Source organism: Indicator indicator, chromosome 13 (genome assembly GCF_027791375.1).
Source record: "Indicator indicator isolate 239-I01 chromosome 13, UM_Iind_1.1, whole genome shotgun sequence".
Classification (NCBI taxonomy): Eukaryota; Metazoa; Chordata; class Aves; order Piciformes; family Indicatoridae; genus Indicator; species Indicator indicator.
Window position 1 is genome coordinate 16,970,575 of NC_072022.1, and position 24,761 is coordinate 16,995,335.

General features: G+C 41.9%; 1 protein-coding gene across 8 annotated transcripts; it reads right to left on the bottom strand.

Moving 5' to 3' along the window:
* Positions 1–2,494: 2,494 nt before the first annotated feature.
* Positions 2,495–23,427, bottom strand: PAK2 (p21 (RAC1) activated kinase 2). Of its 8 annotated transcripts, none has more exons than XM_054386289.1 (14): positions 23,241–23,427; positions 16,852–16,952; positions 16,202–16,352; positions 15,282–15,313; positions 14,828–14,935; positions 13,779–13,911; positions 13,048–13,111; positions 12,375–12,423; positions 10,265–10,377; positions 9,666–9,783; positions 7,490–7,589; positions 4,694–4,890; positions 3,583–3,720; positions 2,495–2,591 (listed from the first exon to the last, which is right to left on the bottom strand). In XM_054386289.1, exons 1-14 carry the CDS (start codon positions 23,425–23,427, stop codon positions 2,505–2,507), a joined length of 1,578 nt encoding a protein of 525 aa, XP_054242264.1. In that variant the 3' UTR covers positions 2,495–2,504. The 8 variants fall into 8 exon arrangements, with proteins under 8 accessions (XP_054242264.1, XP_054242265.1, XP_054242266.1 ...); XM_054386290.1 differs by lacking the exon at positions 15,282–15,313 and adding an exon at positions 15,704–15,730 and having other exon boundaries at positions 16,185–16,352; XM_054386291.1 differs by lacking the exon at positions 15,282–15,313 and adding an exon at positions 15,704–15,730 and having other exon boundaries at positions 16,185–16,366; positions 16,848–16,952.
* Between the last annotated feature and the right edge of the window lie 1,334 nt (positions 23,428–24,761).

Sequence of the window (24,761 nt, forward strand, 5' to 3'; positions counted from 1 at the left end):
AAAGTGAACTAATAAGTTAAAGCTACTTAGGATTTCTTGGGTTTCTATTAAAATTTTAAAAAAAAAGAAAAAAAAAAGAAATAACCCTAAATTTATCACAAGTTATCTTACTGGCTAGATTGTGCCATCCGAAAAAAAAAAAAAAAAAAAGAAAAAAAGAAGAAAAGCTCCCAGTTTCACTCTGGCACAAGGAGTTTCACAACGTCCATTGCCAGCAATGGACAAAGAGGAAATCACTGGTACAACACAGGTTTTTGGGTTGGTTTTTTTTTTCCTCAGCCAAGCCTCCTCACTACTTCATCTGCCCAGGGAGCATCACCATTACAGTGTTCCAATATCCATGGCTCAGAACACACTTTGCCTGGGAAATGCATCTTGATTTTCTTGCCTGGAATGAGACACTTCCTTGAATTTAGAACTACAGTTCTCTTTATGCTTACAGCTAGAGGGATTTATTCCTGTCATGGAGCACAGTTCATTTATCCATTGTGAATTTCTGCTCCCACACAGAGCAGAGCACAAAGCTGAACTGCACCACTGCAGTGCCCTGCACAAGGCATCTTGCTGCTACCACACCAGTGCAGCAGAGGTTGAGGGACCCTAGCCTGCTTCCTCTCCATCCTCAATACAAATTGCCTCTGCTCTTCTGGTCAGTCCCTCTCAGCTGGATGCTGGTTTTGTCATACCTTGCCTACCAGTCTCCAAACCACAGTTATCTCTACCACTACACACATACTGACATGATGGGAAAATGACTCCTAGCTTCTGCCAGCAGTGTTTGTAAAACTGTGCAAAAAAAAAAAAAAAACAAAAACAACAAAACACTTATTCAGGGTCCCCCATCCATACCCAGCCATAAGCCTATCTGTCCCAGGTCCTGCCCCACTGGGAATGCAATTAAATCTCGGTGGTTCTTTCCCAGAATCATTTGGCACATTGTTACTACAGTTGGCTCTTGGTTAGGTTAAACTGTCAAAGGTGATGCATAGATTGTAGCACTAGAGGCAGCTAGGAGCACAGGCTCTTCCACACTTGACCCTGGTAACACCCCAAGAACTCAACCACTCAAGTTGCTCACTGTCCTTCAGAGGAATACACTCTTTCTTGCATTGCTTGTTTGACTTCAGCCATTCTAGCTGGTCTGTCTTTAGTGAGAAAGGACTGGGGTGACACAGCACAATCTCCTTGGCCTCGGACCAGCCTACGAGTGTCTGATGGCACCGTTCTCCCCTTTCAGCTTTTGTCTTCTCAGACAGCTTTGGCATTTCCAGGTGTTCACCATCTTCTCTGTGAATCTTATTTTTTAAAATTCTGTATCTTCAGTGTCCTCAGATCCAATTATTTCTTCTTCTGAATTCGTTAGTACAAATGGAGCACATACCAAAAAAAAAAAAAAATAAAGGAAAAAAGCTCTAATACTTAAACTCTGGCAATTCCATAGGCTGATGCATTATTTGGCTGGGGGGGGAAACAATTACAACATATACAAAAATGTATTTGATACAAAGAAGGGAAATGTAAAATAAAAAAGTCAAAGGCACCAGCGTAACTTCCAAAGCCCAAGTCAGAGCACAGACACAATACATGTTTTTGAACCACCCTCTGCACCAAGCACATTATTCCTTAAGCTTCTGGCCAGCAAGTCTAATGGGGAAAAAGAAAAAAAAAAAAGGAGCAGACAGGAAGACAGCTGGAATCTTTTTCTTGCCCTGACTGTAGCTGATCATTTGATCATAAATAAAGTATCTGACCCCTAACTACATAAACTGACATCCAAAGTCCTGACCAGTCATTACATTTCTACAAAGAGGCTACATCTTTGATTAAAAGTCCACGGAACACAGGCATATGAAAAACAGCTGAATACTTCTCTTCCCTCTCCATATTAATCTTAAAAAGTGAAAGACATCTCAATGCATTACAATTTAAGTAGCCAAGTTGTTAACTCAACAGTACAGTGACATCTAATTTGTCTAAGAAATGAAAGGCAAGAGGTACCTTCACATCTGTCACACTTGCCAAGAATCTAGTCATACAGGACCTTGCTAGAGCAATTTGAAGTAAACAGGTAGAGGGAAGGAAGAGGAGAGTGAGAGAGATCAGCAGGTAAAATTAGTACTGCTCTTTGAAAGCTTGAATCTGTCATTCAAGTATTGAAAGTACCCAGAAGGGTTCCATGAATGGGAGCTGTTACAGTGAAGTCATTAAAAACTCTTAAAACCCTGGGCACAGTAAGTGGCATTTCTGCTCTGTCTGAGGCAGGGCCGAGGAAAGGCCAGCAGTTCTGTCCTCTGTTCCTTCTGCACCCCAGACAGGGATCACTAGAGTCACCATCATTTACTTGGGTGTCTTCTGGATGAGAGTTTCTTCCCTTTCGCAAACACTTCCCCTCCCTCCCCTCCCAAGCCCTTCCCTCCCCCCAGAATTGTAACAGTTTCATATATTATAAAGATTTGTAAAATACAAACAAACAAACAAAAAGCATGAAGGCTGCGGCAGTAATGTTAGCGGTTACTCTTCATTGCTTCTTTGGCTGCCAGGATCAGTGGCGTCAAGCTAGACAGAGGTTTGGCCAGTTTCAGGAAGGGATGCTGCCAGGTGGAGAGAAATATCATGAATTAGTGAAAGGCACAGTTTTAAAAGCCATGTATCTACACAGCCCTCTTGGCTCCTGTGCCTCACTGGGCTTCCCACTGCATTGCCCATGGCAGTGCCTCTGTCTGCCCTCCCACCTCACTCCAAGAAGGGCATTGAGGGGCTGCAGCAGGTCCAGAGAAGGGCAACCAAGCTGGTGAAGGGTCTGGAAAACACGTCTGGTGAGGAGCTAGGTTTGTTTAATCTGGAGAAGAGGAGGCTGAGGGGAGACCTACAACTACCTGAAAGAAGGCTGGAGCCAGGTGGATATTAGTCTCTTCTCCCTAGTGACAAGTGACAGGACAAGAGGAAATGGCCTCAAGTTGCACCAGGGGAGGTTTAGGCTGGAATTAGAAGAAACTTTTCCATGAAAGGGTTCTCAAACCCTGGAACAGATGCCCAGGGAGATGGCTGAATCCCTGTCCCCAGAGGTGTTTAAAGGACACAAGGATGTGGTGCTGAGGGACATGGTTTAACAGCAGATTTGGTAGAGTTAGAGAATGATTGAACTCAATGATCTTGAAGGTCTTTTCCAACCAAAACAATTCTACGATTCCCAGATATGAAAAGCAATGCACTGTTACCAATGCCCAGTTCCTGAAGGGATGATCCAGAGCACCTCAAGCCTGGTAATCATTCTTCCTCATCATCCTAAAAGAGCCTAGGACTTTCCTTTTCCAATAATTCACTACAAAGATTTTCTGCTCAACTATCTTCTCTGGCTCTATTACAGTATGTTCAGGAACTGTTGGATGCTTTAGCAGTAGAATGAAGGCACAGATTACTGATGGAAAGACTTCAGAGTCTTTGGTAGGAGTTGTAGCTCCCACCAACTGCTCTCCACTCAAGTCCTCAGAAGAAGACATAAAAATGGAGGGTACCAGTCTACAGCGTGGTTTTATCATAGGCTGACCTTATCTGTGCCTCTGAGAAGCAGCAGACTCTCACCTGCAGCAATTCTTTGGCTGATCCTCTTTTCTCTACATCCATCTCCAAACATCGGTTCAAGAAATCCCGGAATATTGGGGACAGTTTCTCAGGGTTCTGCAGCTCTGGTGTGCCATTAGTTGCTATCAAATATAAAGCCTGTAAAATAAGAAATGTTGTGTAACCAAGCCAAACCTTTAAGAGATGCCAAACTGACCTGCCTAGCAGCGATCCCTTAGTCTAGATGAGACAGGGGGTTGCATCCTACTTCTCCTCTCCCTGATGAGATGAACAACTGTAAAAATGCCACAATTATAGGCAGTCATGACCTATCCTTGGTAGTAGAAAAGTAACATTCAAAAATCTTTTGTCAATGGATATCTTGGAAAAGAAAAGAGCAGATTCTGACACAAGCAGCATTTCTCATAACCTAATGGATTCACTCTCTCTGTCATAGAAGACTGAAAGTCCAATGTTTTAGTTACAAGCAGGTACTCATCTTCTAAACAACAACAACAAAAAAAAAAAAAATCAGGGTAGGGCTGACTGTAAAGTCAAAGCAGCTGTCCTTTTGGAGGGATTTTCCTGCACTGCTGAAACTTGTTAGTTTTTTTGTTTAATTTAATTTCATTCACAAGAAGGACATGGAACTGCCAGAGTGGGTCCAGAGGAAGCCAGGAAGATGATCAGAGGGCTGAAGCATCTCCCCTATGGGGACAGGCTGGGAGAGTTGGGGCTGTTCAGCCTGGAAAAGGGGAGGCCTCCACGGAGACTTTTGACAAGGGCTTGTAGCATTAGGGACATGGACTGAAGCTTGAGGACAGCCAATTTAGACTGAGTATTAGGAAGAAAATCTTTCCAGTAGGGATTGTGAGACACTAGAACAGGCTGCCCAGAGAGGTTATATCGATCTCCCTTCCCTGGAGGTGTTCGAGTCCATGTTGGACAGGGTCTTGAGCAACCTGGTCTAATGGAAGGGGTTCCTGCCCATGGCAGGGTGGTTGGAACTAGATGATCTTCAAGGTCCCTTCCAACCACTCTAAGATTTTCTTTTTAATGCAGACACTATTAAAGAACTATTACTAAAAACATTCAGATGGTAAACAGTTCTAGCCACATCTGGGATCCTTACCCTCAGGGGGTTTTCATTGAGGTACGGGGGTTCTCCTTCCACCATCTCAATAGCCATGATGCCCAGAGACCAGATATCCACTTTAGGGCCATATGCTTTCCTTGTGACCACTTCAGGAGCCATCCAGTAGGGAGTTCCAACCATAGTGCTGCGCTTGCTCTGCTCTGGGGTGATCTGAGCACAGAAACCAAAGTCGGCTGTAGGATAACAGAATTTTGAACAGTTAAATTGATGCATCTCAAGTAAGTGGGCTTCCTAGAAGACATCTCTATTACTACACAAATTCTACTCCTTTGCACTTGAGATGGGCTACAAAGGGATGTATCCTTCTTTTTTTCCTCCCCCAGTACATTCTCCAGATTAGAAACTCCATAACGTGCATGACAGATTCAAAACCTGAAGGTGTTTAAGCAGGGCAGAATTCCATGGAACGAAGATAAGACCTTTTGTCCTCTAGAACAGGGACACAAAAATATTACTTTGGAGAAGAACAGTATTTTGCCCATCCTTCCTTCAAGAATCACAGCCTGGTAACAGCCAAAAAAAAAAAAAAAAAATCAAGCAGAACACAGAAGACAAGTGTCCTGTGGTATGTTATATGGACTGAAGTAGAAAAAAAATGAATCCACAAACCATGGACACTGCCCTGCTAAACAGATTTTATTTGTGCAGCTACTGAGTTCAACATTCCACAGCAATTTGGCCATCAAAATACAAGTACTATAGCTGTCAGGTACTACTACAGAGACATGGAAACAAGGCTTCAGATAAGTGAAGTGCTACCCCACTCAGCAGAAGAAACCTAGACAAACAAACCTTTCCACAAGGTAACTACCAAAGAGAACAACCACACTCAAGAAAACAAGAAAAGTCACCTATTCCTATAGCCTTCAGGTGCAGCAGCAAAGCATGTCCCATCATGTTACTTTATCCAGCTGCAGCACTCCCACTTCCCAGGCATGTAAAGCATCAATAAGAACAGAGTTAAGGCAGGAGACAGATATTACCTTAGCATTGACACTATGTTTGAGAGAGAGAGAAAGAGAGAGAGAAAGAGTTTAAAATTTTGGGTTGATTTTGAAAGTGTTATGCCAAGCAGTGCTAACAAAAGAGTCATGAAAGTGCTAAGTTGTACCGAGAGGACAATTTAACAAGGAACTACCCAACCTTGACTGTCAAAAACACTGCTTCAAAAAAATAAAACACAAAATCAAACAAACAAACAAATCAAACCTATAGGCATCACTGAGTTTCTCAGCAGCACTTCTTGGCCTTTATCAAGTGTCATATCAAAGCACAGCTTATTTTAATGAACACAGCAGGGAAGAAGCAGCAGCAGCAGATGTCTCCTGACCTACCAACAAGGCCTTCAGCCCCATGCCACCAGCAAGGAGAGAAAAGACAGGAAAGATGTAGAACTCAGTTTCACCAATCAGTAAGTGGTGTGTGTAAGGTATGTAGTGGTGACAGGCAGAGTGGTATCTCTTACTTCTGTCACCACACTCCCCTAGAGAAGGGGAACAGCTTGAAAAGAAGGTGGCATTTCACCCTCCAGCCTAAGCAACTGCTAGAAGGTCTACAATCACCCAGTCTAGTGTCAAAGCTGATTACAATACCTCCTCTTCACACATGACATTTTACAGCTGACTCCTGTTTTTCTCATCTCTCCTTCCTCCTCATCTTTCCCCAGTCTCATGAGGCAGATGTTTCTTTACATAGGCTGCTAACCCCATCCTTTTGCCACTCTGCTTTGCTAGCTCTTAGATTTTTGAGTTTTCTCAACTAACTCTTCTCAGCCACATCCAGTACTGTAACTGTTCACTTATCCTCAGCCTCTGAATCTACAGTTTGTACACAAACAAATCACACGTTTAAAAATAAAACCTCCTATGCAAGCAAGCAGTGCATCCAACAATGCTGGTAAGCAAATCAGGTTGCTCATCATCTTTCTTCACACTCCATCTCACAAATAATGGAGACTACAAACCACCAAGATTAAGGAATGTTGCTGAGAAATTTTCCCATAGCGTTTCAAATTCATAACCAGCTGTAAAACCATTAACTCTTTGGTTGCTTTATGCTTTGCACATCCTACATACCAAGATAATGTTCCTCTCTCTCAACAGTTCTGGCAACTTCTTCAAGTGGTTTCATATTTATTTTTATTGCCACACACATCTATACACACACCCCAGAAACTGACTTTCGCTACCCAAGTCCATGTGTGCATAACAATTACCCGAAAAGCAAATACTTTCTTTTGTCATTTCATTATTGTATTAATGAAAGTGCTACACTTTCAGTCCAAGAAAAGGAGACCCAGTGCAGGTGCAACACAAGACTAGACTGCAATATAAATGGTTAATAATATACAATTTGCTTGCTAGTGACCTTCTAATGGAAAGGGCAAAACATTAAAAGCAAGTCATGGCAACCTGAAGAAACTAATAAAGCAACTGCAGTCAGCTGTAACTTTTCTCTTGCAGCTTCTCTTCTCATATTTGCTTCACTGTATGGTGCCAGTTATTTCATATTTACCAACACATTCATGTGGCAACAGGTTTGCTCCAACATCCTTCCAGGCTAACATGTGCAGAGCCTTAATCTTAGGGCCCTCAGAATTTAGATACCTGCTACCTGCAAGTTACACATTTTACAACAGAATAAATTTCTAGTAATCATTGCCAACAAAAGTTTACCTCAAATTGCCCTGCCAACTCTCCTCCCGATTTACGCTCTCCCAGTCACTTCCCAGTCAAGGAAAGCAGAACACTGAAACAATTCTCTGGTACTCACTTAGTTTAACTGATCCATCCATGCCTAACAGCACATTGTCACTCTTGATGTCCCTGTGGATGACCTGGTTGGCATGTAGGAACTCAAGCGCTTGCAAGCACTGGATGGGAGAACAAGAATTAAAATATTCAGTGTTACAGAAGTATAATTTGTGTAGGTGAAAGTGAACACGAATTCCAAAGCAATCCTTACACCCTCAGGCAATGCTGAGAGCAAAAATATAACAGGTATTTAAAATAATCAGCAGAGGGAGCTCTTCTGCCAAAAAAAGTGCTCTCCAGGTCTCGTTGAGCTCAAAAATAATTTAACCATGGAGTTTCTCTGCTGTTGAAACCACAAATTAGAACTCCTCACCCAGTCATCACTCAAGAGGCTCTCAAAAATCCCAGGTGTTCATTTGGTACATCCCACACATTCTACAGAGGAACTATAAAGGATTAAGTGAGGGCTTTTTAGCCTGAAGTCTCACTAAGCAAGACTTCATTCTCAACATGCATGCAATTTCTCCTACAGCTGAAGGTTGTGAAACATCTTCAATTATGAAAGCCACCAATATTGGTTTTAGATTAAAAACTCTTCTGTCTAAAAACATAATGGAATTTACTTTTGCTATTTGAGAATAAAAAAAAAAAAAAAAAAAAAAGTAAGATTCCTCTCTTTTCATATGAGCAGAACATTCATCATTTGCAGCTTGGCATGGATGAGACCCTAAGTTTTTTTGTGCCTTCATTTGCTTTAGCAAACTCGGCCTGATACAGGAATGAATATTCTCTAACATGCTGGGCAGCAGAGCTGATGAGTTAGATATTCTCCTCAAGAAAAGCTATGTTACAGTAAAGAGTTACTTTCAGTTCTTTGCTTCCAGATCCTGTTTCTCTGGAAACAATTACCTGTCCATACACATTAATGGAGAAAGTTTGCTTTCTCTCCACTCCCTTTGAGTGACTCATCAAAAGCAGATGTCACAATGATGTAGTCGAATGGGGTTTTGAAAAGCCTAAGTTCTTCCTCGATGGCAGGTAATACAATTGCCTCTCCTTCTGCTACAATAAATCATTCCTGAGCTGGATGAACACAGGAGGTTGCACATCAACATGAGGAGACATTCTTTATGGTGAGGGTGATGGAGCACTGGAACAGGCTGCCCAGAAGGGATGTGGAATTTCCTTCTCTGGAGACACTAAAAACCCATCTGTATGCATTCCTCTGACCTGACCTAGGTGATCCTGCCTTGGCAGGAGGGTTGGACTCACTTCCAACCCCCAGCGTTCTGTGATTCTGTGATCCTGGCACTCTAAAGGCAGAAACCACTGATGAAATGTGACATCAGCTATTTCTAATTCTTCCATTTGAAATCTTACTGCAGTCTTAGAATTATTCCAACCCAAACCTTACAGATAATTATTTTTCTGAGATATCCATAAAGAAAGCTTAATTGTCCCAGAACTACAGATCTCACACACAGTGAAAACTACTAAAATGAGCAGGGAATAGCCTGCAGCAAGTTCGTCTTTGTGTTAGTACATCTTTCTTAGAAGTACTCCTGTCTCATCAAATTCACTTTCACATTCTAAGCAAAGCTCCCCTTCTTCTTTCTGGAAAACACCCTGAAGCTTTCAGGCTCTTTTCTTTTAAAACATGTTCACATCTCTGCTTGCTACAGTACCTCAGTACGGTTCCTTTTGGTGCCTTTAAATATTCTTCATTAGCCAAAGTTAAAAAGACATTCTTTAAGCTGCTAGACTTCTTTGTTGCTCTTCCCTGAGTTTTGGCCCACATCATTAATATCTTTCTGTTAACATTGCCAGTAGCCCAGGTTAAAAAAAAAAAAAAAAATCTAAATCTTTATTTGCTCCATCACCTAACATTCCCAAACATCCAGCTGTAAAACTGCAATAGCTCTTTTGTGTTACAACCTGCAACCCCCAAACTTTGAGTTAAATATATTTTGTTATTTTCTGTAATTGTAAAAGGTGTTTCTGCTCTCAGTATCATTCATTCTTCCTAACTCAATGGCTCCAACAGCTACTGCTGTCATTAGTCCTAATCTATGTGTACCATACAAACCTAGGGGAATAGAATCATAGAATTGCTTTGATTGGAACAGACCTCTAAGATCATCAGGTCCAACCAACAGTACACCTTCATTCCTTTACCCATCAACTACAATACTCACCTCTCTGCAAACAGCAGCAATCTGTGCTTCATCCATACATGTTTCTGTGACCACATCTGTTAGTGAGCCTCCAGCTAGATACTCCATCACCACAAACAATTCGTCTCCTACGAGGTAACTAAAGCAGAAAACAAAAAGCATGCCTGATTGCCATCAAGAGATTGAGAACTGAAAAATAACTGGTAAGAGCTGGTCAGAAAAAGGATTCATAAGCATCTCAAGACAAACAGCAAGCAAAGTTAATCTCTGGAAGGTAGCCTGAAATGTAGGTGCTGACAGTAAAAGTTGTCTGCTTCTTCCTACTTAAATGAGCAGGGTAAAAGTCAACATATCACATGCACAGCACAAGCATTGATCCATCTGTGCTCTTGTTCACTTGACCTCCAACTACTGCACTCATGACAACAGAAGCCTTCTTACTGAACATTCACAACCATTCCCTCTAATGGATGGTTGGTTTGGGGTTTTTTTCAGATGTTAGTCTATATACAGTCTTATTTGCTTATAAGACTCTTAGGTACAGGTTTGTGTAAGTATATCAAGTTATAACCTCTTGAAACTCTTGAGGATGAAGCAATCAGCCAGCGGTCTACATTTACCTGTCCAGGAAGTTGACTATGTTTGGATTCTTTAGCTCCTTCATTACCAAGATCTCATTAATAATCAACTCTTTCTTGGGCTGCTTCTGCAGGTTTATCTGTTTAATAGCAACCTGAATAGGACAAAAAGAAAACAGCAATCACTCAGACCTGAGTACCCAAACCTTTCAATCATTATTAAGAAAGTGAAAAGTCAGAAGAAATTCTGTAACAGGGTTAAAGAAGTTTAGCACAGCTTGCATCTGGCAGGTAATTTATTTATTAGCATACAACTTAAGAATGCAACTTGATGAGCGCACAGCTTGCATCCATAACCAACACCACCCTCTTGCAGCTTAAAAGATCCACAAACACTAACAAAGGCCAGAAGAGGCAGTAAAGGAGACATTCAAGAGACAAAAAGATACTTGTCCAATTTCCTATCAACAGGCCTAAAGCAGAAGAGGATCATGTAGAAATTAAGAGGGAAAGTATCAGCCTTCCAATGCAAGGCAAAGCTATTCCTTTTCCTATATTCTAACTAAATTAGCACTTTGTTATATGGAACACTGGGAGGCAGAAGGAATTCCTCTCAAAAAGATTGAGCCAATGAACTACACCAGAGAGAAAAGGAAAGATAAAGACCTGTCTTGTCCAAGAAATAAGCTAACCAGGACAAGCACTCCAGACTAAAACGGAGAATTATCCCAGTTACGTTAGCTACAACACTTTGAGGAGGCAGTTCAGAGTTTCACAAGAGAACCTTCCCAAAAATGAAAATAATCTTGTAGAAAAGACTGTTACCATATTGCCAAGGACATTAGAAAAAGAACTTGTGGCACAGAATCACAAAATAACTAAGATTGGAGGGGACCTCTGCAAGTCTAATCCCTTGCTTAAAGTACAGCAAACAGAGCAGGTAGCTAACAGTCTTGTGCAACTGAGTTTTGAATGGAGATCTCAGTAAGCAGATACTCCACAACCTCTGTGGGCTCCTGTCCAATGTTTGATCATCCTGACTGTGAGGGGGAAAAAAATAAATACATTCTAACATCTAACCAGAATTGGCCTTATGGCAATTTTTGTCCTTTATTTATTGTCATTGTGTAGTTTTAAGAGGAGTTTAGCTCCATATTCTCTACACCTTGCCATAAGGGCAGAGAAAACATCAATACAATCCTTTGATCTTCTCTTTTACCACTGAACAAACCCAATTCTATCCACATACTTCAAGCACTGAGGAAGCCAGAAAACTGCATCCATTTAATGCAATTAATCAACTGCTAGCCCACCTGCCTGACAAGATGCAGAGGAGGTCCAAGAAAAGGAACTGGACTACAAATTTTACTCTGCAGCCAGCAAGAGGACACAAAGAACTGCAGTATGTAGAAAGCAAAGTAAGAGACAACATTGAAGTGATTGAAGAGCTTGCATTTTGAGTCTACACTATTGGTAAACATGGTTACTGTTGAAAGGGCAATTACTTACCAGTAACCTAAGGAATGGCTACTTGGAGATATTTAAATTAAGGAAACATGAATTTAAAGAGAAGCAAATGCAAATAATTCCTAAAATCTTAGCCCCAAGAACAAGAGATGACCACTGGATGACAAGCATGCAAAGTATTGCTGATAGCATTGAATTCACCAAGTGGGTTTGGAGACCCCAAAGGAGTAAAAGCAAAGAGCAGGATGTGAAGAAAGCATTTTAACTATAACACAGGATCACATGGGGCAAGTTGTTTCCACACAGACATCCACTGTCTCTGCTGAGCCAAGTCTAGATAACAAGTGTGCGAAACCCAAACAAATTTTGTTTCTGAAAAGGCAAGACATCATTGCCTGCAGTTCTTGAATGATGAACTGCTTTCCAACCCCATTTCTGGAACACCTCACTCCCTCTGCTTTTCACTGAAGAGACAAGGCTATTTTTAGCTTCCATCATCTGATTACCCTAGAACAAGGCACACACTGTTACAACTAAGTGACTATGATAAACATTCTTCTGAGACATGATAGCAGGGATGGGAGCCACAGAAATTTAGTCAAATCATTTCAGCCATCTACAGAAGGACAATTATACAGAAAAGAAAAAAAAAAAAAAAAAAAATCACTGAACACAGAAACCCTACCTCCTGCCCCGTTGCCACATCAATAGCTGTGAACACTGTACCTGAAGCCCTGCAAAGAAAAAAGAGAAACATTGCAGCCAGTTGCACCTCCAGGTAGTAAAATCATTGACAGGAACAGACAAATCACACACACACGTGTTAGCTTCTGATGTTGCAAAAGCCGTATCCAAAAGAAGTCTGTTAAAAATCAGTGGTATCATAGAAATGCAGTCACTTCACACACAAAGTGAGTGGAAATACACTCTCTTCTGACACCAGCTATGCCCCTCTCAGCCCCCAGGAACTTGTCCTGCTCTCCACGATCAGATCAGCTGGGCAGCCCTTTCTGTAGCAAGTATTACTTTTAATTTTCCTCCAGGGGAAGCTTGCCCACAAACACACAGATATTTTTCAAAAGTACACAGTAGGAGTTAGGTACACAGAAAGCTCTCATGCTATTCAGCAGCCGTAGTACCAAATAGATGAACACCCAAAGAAGTCACAGACTTAAAGTCACATTAAAAGGCAATTCAAAATTTCTAACACAGTGTAAAGTCTTCACCGTTTATCTAGCACTGCTTGGTACAGCCAGCATTTTTGCCTGCTTCAGTGAGTGGTGGCTACATGATATTGTAAGAGAAAACAGCTTTTAACACTGAGTCATTGGCAATAAGAGTTGGAGACAAACACTTACCCCTGCCCGATTTTCTCATATCTAGTGTATTTTTTCTTGGGATCTCCTATGCTCACAATAGTGCCTAGGGACAAAAAAAAAAAAAAAAAAAAAGAACAAAACCAAACACAAACCAAAAAGTACACTGTTCCCTTTTAGTAAGGCTGACCCAGTCAAGATACCTCCGAAAGTACATCAGCTCAGGTGCAATGGTTGGTGCACAAACAGCCAAAGCTTCCTGATTCAGTGCCAGGGGCAAACAGCCCCACTTCAGACAACCACTATGGTAGGTTATACTCTTAAGACAGATCATGCCATTTTCCCCAGTATCTCAATCTAACCATAGAACTTCTGTGTGGCAAAACCCAGCCTGAAGTTATGACAAATCCATCAGCTTAGCCTAGATCAGAAACTAGATAATCCTTGACTTAAGCACAGGAACACTGATATGGTGAAAAATTATTTTCAAGATGATTATGTAACAAGCAACAGTAGAAACTATTTTATGTTATTATGGTTGTATTATACACATTAGCACAACTGAACTTCAATCCAAAACAATTGTCCTACAATTTTTTTTAACCCAAAAGCATACAAACGTGCAGAGCTTCTGAATGCAGCACTTTCAGCTACTGTGCAAGACAAACAGTATTGACACAACCCTTGCACAAAAAATAAGGATGAGGGTAAAAACTTAATATTCCTCCCCCAGTTTAAAAGTTTTGATTTATCTGAAATACAAAAACACCTACGTAGTTTTTCCATGATCTCTTCATCTGACATTTTGGTCTTCTTTTTCTGCTTATCACCGGATTTTGTCACACTGTCTACAGAAGTGTCACCGGATGGTGCTGGGATGGGGTCGATTACAGACCGTGTGTAAATCTGTTAAGAGAGATCATTTACCTGAGCATCTCCTTTGCAGTCATAGACATTCAGTTGAAAACAACCACAGTTCAAAGACCCCTAAGCAAGATCTTACCTAACAAGATGGAGGTAGAGATTAGACCTGAGAAATATGCTGGCAACCTTACTGATCTCCAAAAGAAAGATCCAGGCACCTCCTAAGGAGTGGATGCTGGGTTAACTCCACCTTACACTGACAGACCTTTCATGGGTTTTCTACCTGCTTATTCTTTATAACCCACACTAGTCAACAGAACAGGAATCACTATTTAATAGCAAGATCAGCTATTACTAAGATCTAGAGGAAGGAGTCATGCTTCTCCTCCTGTGTCCTCCAGGTTCATGGAAGGTTCTCCTCTACTCTGCCCTTATGAGACCAGACCCAAGATACTGTGCCCAGTTCTGGGCTCCCTAATTCAAGAGAGACAGGAATGTACTGAAGAGAGTCCAATGGAGGCTAGAAGGATGATTGCAAGACTTGAACATCTCTCCTATGAAGAAAGGTTGAGAGACCTGGGGCTGTTTAGTCTGGAGAAGAGAAGGTTGAGAGGGGATCTTATCAATGCCTACAAGTATCTGAGGGGTGGGTGTCAAGAAGAAGGAGCCAGTTCCTGGACTGAAAAAAAAAACCTCCTTCCATGCATGTTGGGTTGGATAAACATAACTGAATACCTTCAACATAAGCCAACAACTAATCAGCATTAATTTTAGGACTTCTAATCCAATATCCAGAAATTAGGCATTTTCTTAGCAAACTCAAATAAAACCCGGAACATTTCCCTAAAACTTTATAACAACTCATGTCACAAATATAAAGTATTGCTAGAAAACAGAAGCAGAAGTTCTGCAATTTTGTGAAATGCAGGTCCTGCACTGTAAAGGTAAAGCTGCTCACCGATTTCGTGTGATCTGGCCGTGGAGCAATAACAGGAGGAGGAGCCTCTTCATCATCGTCATCATCATCTACCACAGCTGTTGATGGTTCTGAACCTTTGGCATTTGTCTACATTTTTAACAAAGTTAAAAATAAGTACCATCAGCAAAGTTCTCTCCCAGTTTGTTATAGATACGCTGCCCTTTCCCCCCCCCCCCCATGAAGACAGAAGAATTCTTACTGATGTCAAAAGAACAGGATAAATTGAGTGGTTTAAGTGCCCTGATCCATTGTATTACAAGGCCAAATTACAATTGCTTTGGTGAAATATTTTCTATTGACTCCCAAATTTATGTTTTTATTCCACAAAAGAAACCTCAGTTTGTTTTTCTACTGCAAGATTCAGTATATAACCAATACCAAAGACCTGAATTTGTATCTGCCTAAGAATACAGAAAGAGCAGTAGAGACTCACCGTTGGTGTTCCTGAAGGGAAACCATCTTTTTCTAAATAGGACAAACAACAGAACATATAAAATCATCAGAAAAGTAATTAAAACCTGAACTTTATAGAGTAAAGAACACAGCTTCAGAGATTCAATTCATTTCTCACAAAACAAAATTTCCTAGCCACAAGTGAGCAAAACCAGTACTGCACTTTAAGACCATGCAGAAGGAAACTGCAGGTTTCTAAACTCCTCCCCTAAGGGCAGGCAAACCCATTTCCCATCTTATTCTTCACTCCATTTGAGCACCCACACATAGCTACCCAAGTTGAGCACTGCTCAACACATTTCCATGTTCTGAGCTGTGCTATCAGGATCAAAGGGGTATTTCTGTTCCCTTAGCAGTACTGTGAATCAAGGCTGAGAACGTTACAAAGCCCTGTCATTAAGCTATCTTCAGAAATAACGTGGAAGAAGACTAAGTAAAACTGCATCTGTTTGTAGGACAGTCATTCTCTCAGACCCCTGTCATAGTTCCCAATGCAGGAGCCACAGCTTATTTTGCCGTTTTTGATGTCACTACATGGTGACATCAAGTTCACAGATAGCTGTTTCAGCCACAGACACAAGGAGCAAGGTCCCCAGCATAAAGCCAATTAATCACAGTCTCAGAGCCCCATCTTTATAAACACAGCCCATTAAAGTGAATTTTGGCTGTTATTTTGAATTATCCAGTTCCATTTCTTCCTCTCTCCACTCAGAACAGGAAATTAACCGGACAACATCAGCTTCCAGTAAGTTGGAAATTCATCTTCAAATATTTGTTCCTCACTGAAAACAGAAGCTTGCTCTTTCAAGCACGTAAATCTGATTTATTACTCTGAAAGACAGGAAGATTGTTCTAAATACCAAACTCCTCTTCAATGTCTTACACACATTTGGATCTCACCTGGAGCAGAAAAACTCAGATACTTCTGTTTTGCTGTGTCTTTGGAGTCGTAGAATTTCAGCACATCTAGTACTGCCTGGGGGTTTTTCTTCTGTTCTAGCTTCGTGATGTTTGATGTCTGAAGTAATCGAGCCCATTGCTCTGGCATTCCCTGAATAAAATAGGCTATTTAACGCATCTTTCTAGTATTTTAAAGGTATTTTTTTTAAAGCTGAACAAATTTCTTTCCTCTATATAATGCATAACTTGCATAGCCTTTAACATATGAACAAGCAGGATGGGGTTTTTATGGGGAGGCACATGTCTGTGGGTGACACAACACAAATCACTAAACCCACATGACACCAGCTCGTTTAGGAGCATTAAGCCAAATGGGATTGGGAAAACAAAACCACCCCGCAGAACCAGTGTTGCCCATTAATGAAAGTAAACTGAAGAGGGTTTCTCAGGTGAAGCTTTCCCAGGTGACACAAAGCAGCAGATCTGACATTTACACTGAAGAGCATGGACAGATCACAGTCTCACTACTCACACGCTGTACAAACACAGAGCAGAATTATTTCTTCACTAAAGACAGAGACTAACTTGCAATTTATTATAAAACACTGCAAAGTCTTGGCTCCAGCACTGCCCCACAGCTCTTCACTTACAGTGAACTCTCCGGTAACAGCATCAAAGCCAACATGGATGGTATGCTCAAAGTCGGATGGGGGAGAGATTTCTGGCCTTTCCTTTTCCTTCTTCTTGCTTCCTGAAAAAAGACGTTCAAAGATCTACTGAGCAAAGATTTGAAGTCCTATTGTCTCCATCTAACACAATCAATCCGAGCATTACAATGGGTCTGATGACTCACAACATTACTGGATGGAGATGTTCACCTGCGTAGCACAGTAATTTGAGATTTTCAAACATCACTTAAGAACCCTTCAAACCATTTACACTATGGTAGTAAGAATAAGAGATTGAGAGCATCAGAGGGCAAGGAGCTCTGCTGATCGCATAAAATTTAAACATATGAAATGTTTAGAAAGCAAAGAATGACATTTTTAATATGGATGAAGAACACCACCAAAGACAACTTCAGTTCAACCTCAAGTTCACCCTAAAGACAGTTAAAACTCAGTTGCCTCACTGCTTCAAGTTAATTAATGCAAATTCCTCTGATTAAGATTAAAAAATTTACAGCCTCCAAGCAATTATCTAATTTAAACTAAAACAGGGGCAAAAAAGCAAGCATAGTAAGTACCAGAAGCAGGAACAGCTAATGAGAAGAACCACGTGCATGATCCAAACTAGACTCAATTAAATTTATAAGATGTTTTTTAATGCCTAAGGCTTGAGGGGTTTTGTTGTTTCAGGTTTTTTTGGTGGGTTGTTTTTACTGTTTTTGTTGGGGTTTTGGGGCATTTGTTGTTTTGGTTTTCAAGTTGTGGGGGTTTTTTCTTAGTTTCGGGGGTTTGTCTCTGACAAAGAAAAAATAAATAAACAGGGAAGACAATTTGGAGTTAACTCTAAACATAAAATACACCATTCTGTTCCCTTTACTCAGGAAATGTCTGAAGTGAAGCTGAAAGCTGCTCAGGGGTACCTCTGGGGGAGGATGACACTAATGCAGTGACCTCACTGTATCTGAACCAGTTGATTGTGTTCAGCCTGACACTGAAAGAGGTTGCCCAGAGAGGCTGTGGATGCTTCCTCCCTGGAGGTGTTCACAGCCAGGTTGGATGAGGCCTTGAGCAACCTGGTCTAGTGGAAGGTGCCCACGGCAGGGAGGTTGGAACTAAACGATCTTTAAGGTTCCTTCAAACCCAACCCATTCTATGAATCTATGAAAGGTTTCAGGAATCTGTTTTCTTGTCCTTGCAAAAAAGATCAAGCCCTGCTTTCTTTCCCTGCCAGACCAGTGCACTATGTCTGCTGCTCACTCTTCAGGCAGAAAGATGATGCTCAAGGCTTCATCTCATGGCCCTCTGATTAACAGGCAGAGGCCTGGCAGTGAGCTGCAGAGCATGTCTGACCTGATACCTAGCAAAGAGCATGTGTAATCCTGGGAATGCTTACAGGCTCACAGAGCATACAGCTGAATCAGCTGCTTTTCCTAGTGTGTATGAAGCCAGCAAGAATGCCAAAGCGCTCACAGCCACAAAGGAAAGCAGCACACCATTTTGCAGTCTAACCTGATTACCATTTTATGTTTGTATGTTAGGGGAGGGAAGAAGGTTTTTTTTAATTAATCTTAAAAATAAATGATGTGGTTTCAGTACAGTAAAAGAGCAGCTCAACCAGCATTCTCTTCACTGCTACATGGTAAAAAGTTACTGAACATGGGGGGAAAGCATAGATTGGGCTGCTCAGAGCCAGAGAATTCATCTGAAATCCCCTCACACTGGCAGAAGAGGAAGGACAGGGAGCTGAAGACAATACTTACAAATGAAAAGCCATGTGGGCTGCCTCCAGCTGAACAATGCAGTGGAAAGACATGACTATTATAAACAGGATATCTTTAATATGGCTGCACAGGTCAGAGCCAAAAAACAAATGGCCTGTCAAATGTTCGCATTAACGTTGTTCAGTCACAGGACAGGAGAAACTTGGCTTATGTAAAAACCTTTAAGGAAACTACTGTTTCTTCCCAATCTCTTGCAGTTGTTTATGTGAAAGCAAATGGGAATAAAACCTGTATTTATCAGGAAGATTCGTGTCCAGGAGCACTTGATGTGTAGGGAACAGAAGCTGGTGCTCAAACCTGTCAGCTTGTGCTGCACAAATAAACCCATCCCTTTGAAAATTACACAGATCTTAGCAGAATAGGCAAGACTAAAACAATCCCTCCTCTGCCCACAGCCACAGCAGAGCAGCACTTCAAACAAACTCAAGCAGCGAGCTCCCATCGGAGGCAAGTCCGGTGAGTCATGTGTTGGCAGGACACAGCAGAGGTGTTGCAAACAAGGCCACTGTGAGGCCACACTGCTTTCCAACCTCTGAGCAGGCTTGCAACACGCTTCTGTATTAACTGGGAATCCCTCTGGTAAAATGTAACACTCATTTCAAACAGCAGGAGACTCAATGAAATGGTCCCTTGGTGCTGCAGAGCAGTAGTGTATAGTCCTGCTCGCAGGAAGAAGACATAGGTTCCTTCAAAAGGATTTGGTGGATAATTGCTGTAATTAAGACACTGGGTCCCTATCAACCCAATGCAACCTGTCAATCTGTGAAAGAATGTGCCTCAAATACAACTGAGTTGTTCTCTTTCCAAATGAAGGCACAGACACTCAGTAAAGCATCATAGAGTCACAGATTGTATTGGGTTGGAAGGACCCTCAAAGGTCATCTTCTCCAAACCCCCTGCAGCCAGCAGAGACGCCTCCAACTAGATCAGGCTGCCGAGGGCAACATCAAGTCTGGTCTTGAATGTCTCCAGGGATGGGGCCTCAACCACATTCCTGGGCATCCTGTTCTAGTATTTTACCACTCTCATAGTAAAGAGCTTCGTCCTGATAGCCAATCTAAATCTACCCTTCTCCAGTTCCAAACCACTGCCCCTCATCCTATCACCACAAGCCCTTCTAAACTGAGCCTCCCCAACCTCCTTGTAGGTCCCCTTCAGGTATTAAAATGTAACTATAAGGTCTCCCTGGAGCCTTCTCTTCTCCTGTCTGAACAGCCCAAATTCTTTCAGCCTGTCTTCATGGGAGAGGTGCTGCAGCCCTCTGATCATCTTGGTGGCCCTCCTCTGGACCTGCTTCAGCAGGTCCATGTCTCCAAGGTACTTCACATGCCCTCCTGCATCACAACCCAACCTCAGTATGCAAAGCAAGAAACAGCTGTTTCTGAGCAGCCTGCTCCAACCAGGTGGGCAACTCCAGAGGGTACATTTGAAGTCTGAGCTGCAGCTGAAACCACACTGAAATCTGTCCTGAGCCAGCAGTCTTGAGTATGTCACATGCACAATCCCAGGTCCTGGGCAATGACCCACAGCACCTCCTTTAATAAACTCTGCTGAAAGACAAACATTTCTTGGTTTAGGGGACTATTTTAAAGCTTTACAAAAACACATGCAGGTTCATTTCACTTCCAAAGTCTAACAAAGGAAATTCATAGCAATTAAGTACTCTAGTAAAAAGATGGCCAATTAAGTACTCTAGTAAAAAAGATGGCTATCACTTCATTTATTTTAAACAATGAGCTGGGGGGGAAAAAAACCTCCATGAGTAGGTTATTTAATAACTCCTTCAGACTCTTATGATTATTTCAGCACAGAACTAGCTGTGACTTGTGGCAGAAACTCTGCATCTGCTTAACCTCACACTCAGCGAGTCCCCCAAAGCACACCGCTTCCCCAGCACTGTCTCCAAAGAGACCCAGGGTGGGGGCAGAGTTGTGGCAATAGTTATGATTAAGCTGGTCAGGAAGGACCTTGCAAAATCTTATGGACAGAGATTTGCACAACAAAGCCAAACACTATCCAGTGCTAAGTCTGTTTGCAGTGGTCTTGTAGATCTCCTGGTAAGGAATTCCTTCAATTTTTCAAAAGAAGAATTTACCATTTTTGTTTGTTACATTTTGCACTGGCTGGAGAAATTGTTTCCATGAAAAATTTCCAAGAAATTTCTTTTTGATGGAAAAAACTTCTTTTTCCATGAAAAAAATCTGCCCTAGGTTGACAAGAGTATTTTGCACATAGACCCAATGTATTTTTTAAATCCCATCAGGAATTAGGATTTCTGTAAAGCTTCCCAGCAGCAAAGCAAGTATTTAGGGATGCCAGAAATGCCCTTTCGGTCATGCAAATGAACAAACCAACTAACACCTGACTATTGTTTTAATGCCAGAAAGCCAGAGTGTCCACTTATTTTCTGCTTACATGTGACAGCCAGTTTTGCATTGAAGGCCAAAAGCATTTCTTTGGATGTTTACATTATCCTTGTCATCCGGTTGACAAGTCTTGTTTTTTTTCTAAATTAAAAAAATAAAAATAAAAATACAATTTTCAGATAATCTCTTTAAGATAGGTAATTCAATTACAATTTTTCCTAACCCCATTATCTTGCCAGGCAGTAAAACCACCTGCTTTTTTTCCAGAAGGACATGTACACCATTTTCTCCAAACATCCTTTTCTCAGCAGAAATTATTCCTTCCATTTTTAGTTTGCATCATTAAATACCAGGAGGTATGCAGAGACAATGCTCATCAGATTAATTGCCAGAAATTTGGTACACATCTGTATGGGACTCCAGAGCCATTACAGCTGAGCCAACACAACTCTTCAACCACCTCCCCAGACATTTCAGCAATGAACAAACTCTCTGTCAAGATGGAAAGAGGAAACATGCAATGAGAAGTAAAGGGACTATAAAATGTCACAAACCACTCCAGCTGCATTGCACCCACTTGCATTTATAATTTGTTTCACAACACAAGCAAGTCTTCCAAAGCACTACTAATTTAGAGCAAGGAAAACCTTCCTCCATGTGGGGTTTATGTTCTACTTCTCTACATCTGTCTTCAAAAAGGATGACAAATGCTCTAATAAATGAGCAATGCAATAGCATAATGGCAAGTGCCACAATGCTTCATACATGTTGCATGACATCTCACTGACAGCACCAGATTCATCACCTTCACCAACCTCAAAGACCTGGAGTCCTTCTCTTGGGGTACTGCCACCAACCTGTAGCAGCTTCTCACATTCTGCTTACCTCTTCAAGGCTTAGGCATGTCAGTTAAAAAAAGACCACCACTTCTATCTCTGTAATCCAGCCACAGACAACTCTTTCACAACAAGTGACCTGCTGAGGGACTGCTCACAGAGCTGAGCAAGAGTAAAAACCAGCCCCAGGGAAAATACTTAGCTAAGGAAATAAACAACCAGAGGAACAAAGTCTCTTGAAACAGCCAAAGCAGTGTTGGCATGACTGAACCAGTCCTGTCCAGCACAGCAGCAAAAAGGCACAGGAAGCCAGTAGCAGAACTAGAAGACATTAAGAGTAATAGGGTCCCCCCTTTGTGCATCTTAACAATAATCACAAAATGACACAGTTAGACAGAAAAGCTTCATTCTTCTCAGATCTCCTTCATGCATACTGTGCCCTGCCCACTATTTCATTACAACGTTTTTTCCCTCCTCAAAGTTACCTCAAATACTGCACCCAGTTCTGGTGTCCACATCATAAGGAGGACACAGAGCTACTGGAGCAAGTCCAGAGGAGAGCAACAAAGATGATTAGAAGACTGCAACACCTCTGCTATAAGGATAGGCTGAAGGAGTTGAGGTTGTTCAGCCTAGAGGAGTGTCCAGTGTGACCTTATAGCTGCCATCCAGTAGCTGAAGGGATGCTACATGAAGGCTGGAGAGGGACTTTTTGTAAAGGTGTCTAGAAATAGGACAAGGGGGAATGGTTTTGAGCTGAGGGAGAAGAGGTTTAGGCTAGATCTTAGAAAGAAGTTCTTCAGTACAAGAGTGGTGACACTCTGGAATAGGCTGCCCAGGGAAGCTGTGGATGCTCCCTCCCTGGGGGTGTTCAAACCCAGGTTGGATGAGTCCCTGAGCAACCTGGTCTAGTGGAAGGTGTCTCTGCCCATGGCAAGGAGATTGGAGTAGATGATCCCTGAGGTCCCTTTCAACCTAAGCCATTCTATGATGATGAAGGTACACATAAATGGTCATCAACATGAAGTGACCTCCAAAACAGCTGGATGCTCAGTTCAAAGTGGAAATTCACATTTCGCATGGTAAGTAATGTAACAGCCAGGAATCACAATATTAAGCTTGCTTGGAAATGCATTATATTAAACTGGGCAGCAAACATGAGAAGCAACAGTGATGGCTTTTCTCAGTGAGCTGTTTAACTTTTCTTACTTAGCATTTTATCTTCAAACAACCCAGTGCAAACATCTCAAGCCATTGAACACCACCTAATTTTCACCACTTCCTCCAGTCCCCTGCTTGGATAGGCTGAACACAAGTGTCTAAAGCATTACCAAAACCTACAAGGAAAGAAATACCAGTGGTAACCTTGGGAAACAGAAGTCTCTTACCTTTTTCAGTGCCAGAGAACATGCAGATGATTTTATTTCGAGATTTTCTCTCTTCTGGTACAGAGGGCAGGGGTTTCAAGCTGTGGTTGGCAGACAACTGGTCTTTGCCCCCTGAGCCGATGATAACACTGTTCATCCGGACAGGAGGAGCTGGTGGCTTGTCTTCCAGTTCTCCGTTGTCAAACATGGTTCTCAACAGCTAGTGAAAGCACTGAAACAAAAATACTTGTTTTAATACAGGAAGAGAGCATGGAATACATAAATGTAGCATTTCTTTTGTTGGCCAGAAAAGCAGGTGTGAATTCAAACTCTAAGGCACTTGGCCAGCACCACACTGGCAGACACTGATGCCTCTGCCAAAGGAAGCAAGTCCCTTCCTGACTCCCACTTACAGGCCACCCACTGATTTGTGCCAGCAGCAGCACTTATGGGATGGAATGACAAACTTCTCCAGTGAAAAAAAATAACCCAGTCAAAAAGAACAGTCAGTTACAATGTGGAGCAATTCCCAGCCTAGCTCACTACCTGTTCACACAAAGGTTGTGTAGGCAAAAAGGACAGCACACTTCAGGGCATCACTATATCATCTTTGAGCTGAAACACCTCCATGCTCTAGAGTCAAACACCTTTTAAAAGCCTTATGTGCTGTCCTTCTTGTCATTTACCAGACAAAATCTTTGGGGGAAAAGAATAGCTTACATTTGTAAGACACAATTCAGCACACTGTCCGCATGAAGTCATATTAAGAATCACTCAAGTTATGCAGCTTATATTAAAAAGCATGGAACTAAGATCCACTGAATACATTCCACTTCTGAGCAAGGACTTGCACTGTTTCACCACCTAGTGCCACATTCTCTCCGTTTGTAAAAAGAATACACACCATCACCACAATCTTAGAAACACAGAATCCTTTCACTTGGAAAAGGCCTCTAAGAGAATCGAGTCCAATCACTATCTAATTCTACCAAGTCTGGTGCTAAACCATGTCCCCCAGCAACATGGTGCTGCCTCTATGAAATACCTCCAGGGATGGGGATTCAACCACCTCCCTGGGAAGCCTGTTCCAGTGTTTGAGAACCTATTCAGGGAATAATTTTCTTCTAATGTCCAACTTAAACCTCCCTGGTGGGACTTGAGGCTATTTCCTCATCCTATCACTTGTTACTAAGGAGAAAAGACCAACATCCACCACACTCCAACCTCCCTTCAGGAAGTTGTATAGCAAGTGAGGTCTCCCCTGGCTGTTCCTCTCCAGTTGAGTAACCCCTGTCCCCTCACCAGACCTGCTCTCCAGACCCTTCACCAGCTTCATAGCCCTTCTCTGGACACACTCCACCACCTAAATGTTCCCCTTGGGGTGAGAGCCCTAAAACTGAACCCAGTACTCAAGGTGTGGCCTCACCAGTGCTGAGCAGAGGGGGACTGAACAACACTAGCCAGATCACAAAGAGCTCCTAAAGGTAAAACCACAATGCAATAAAAGATCTACATGATACATTCCACATTCAAGAAAATATG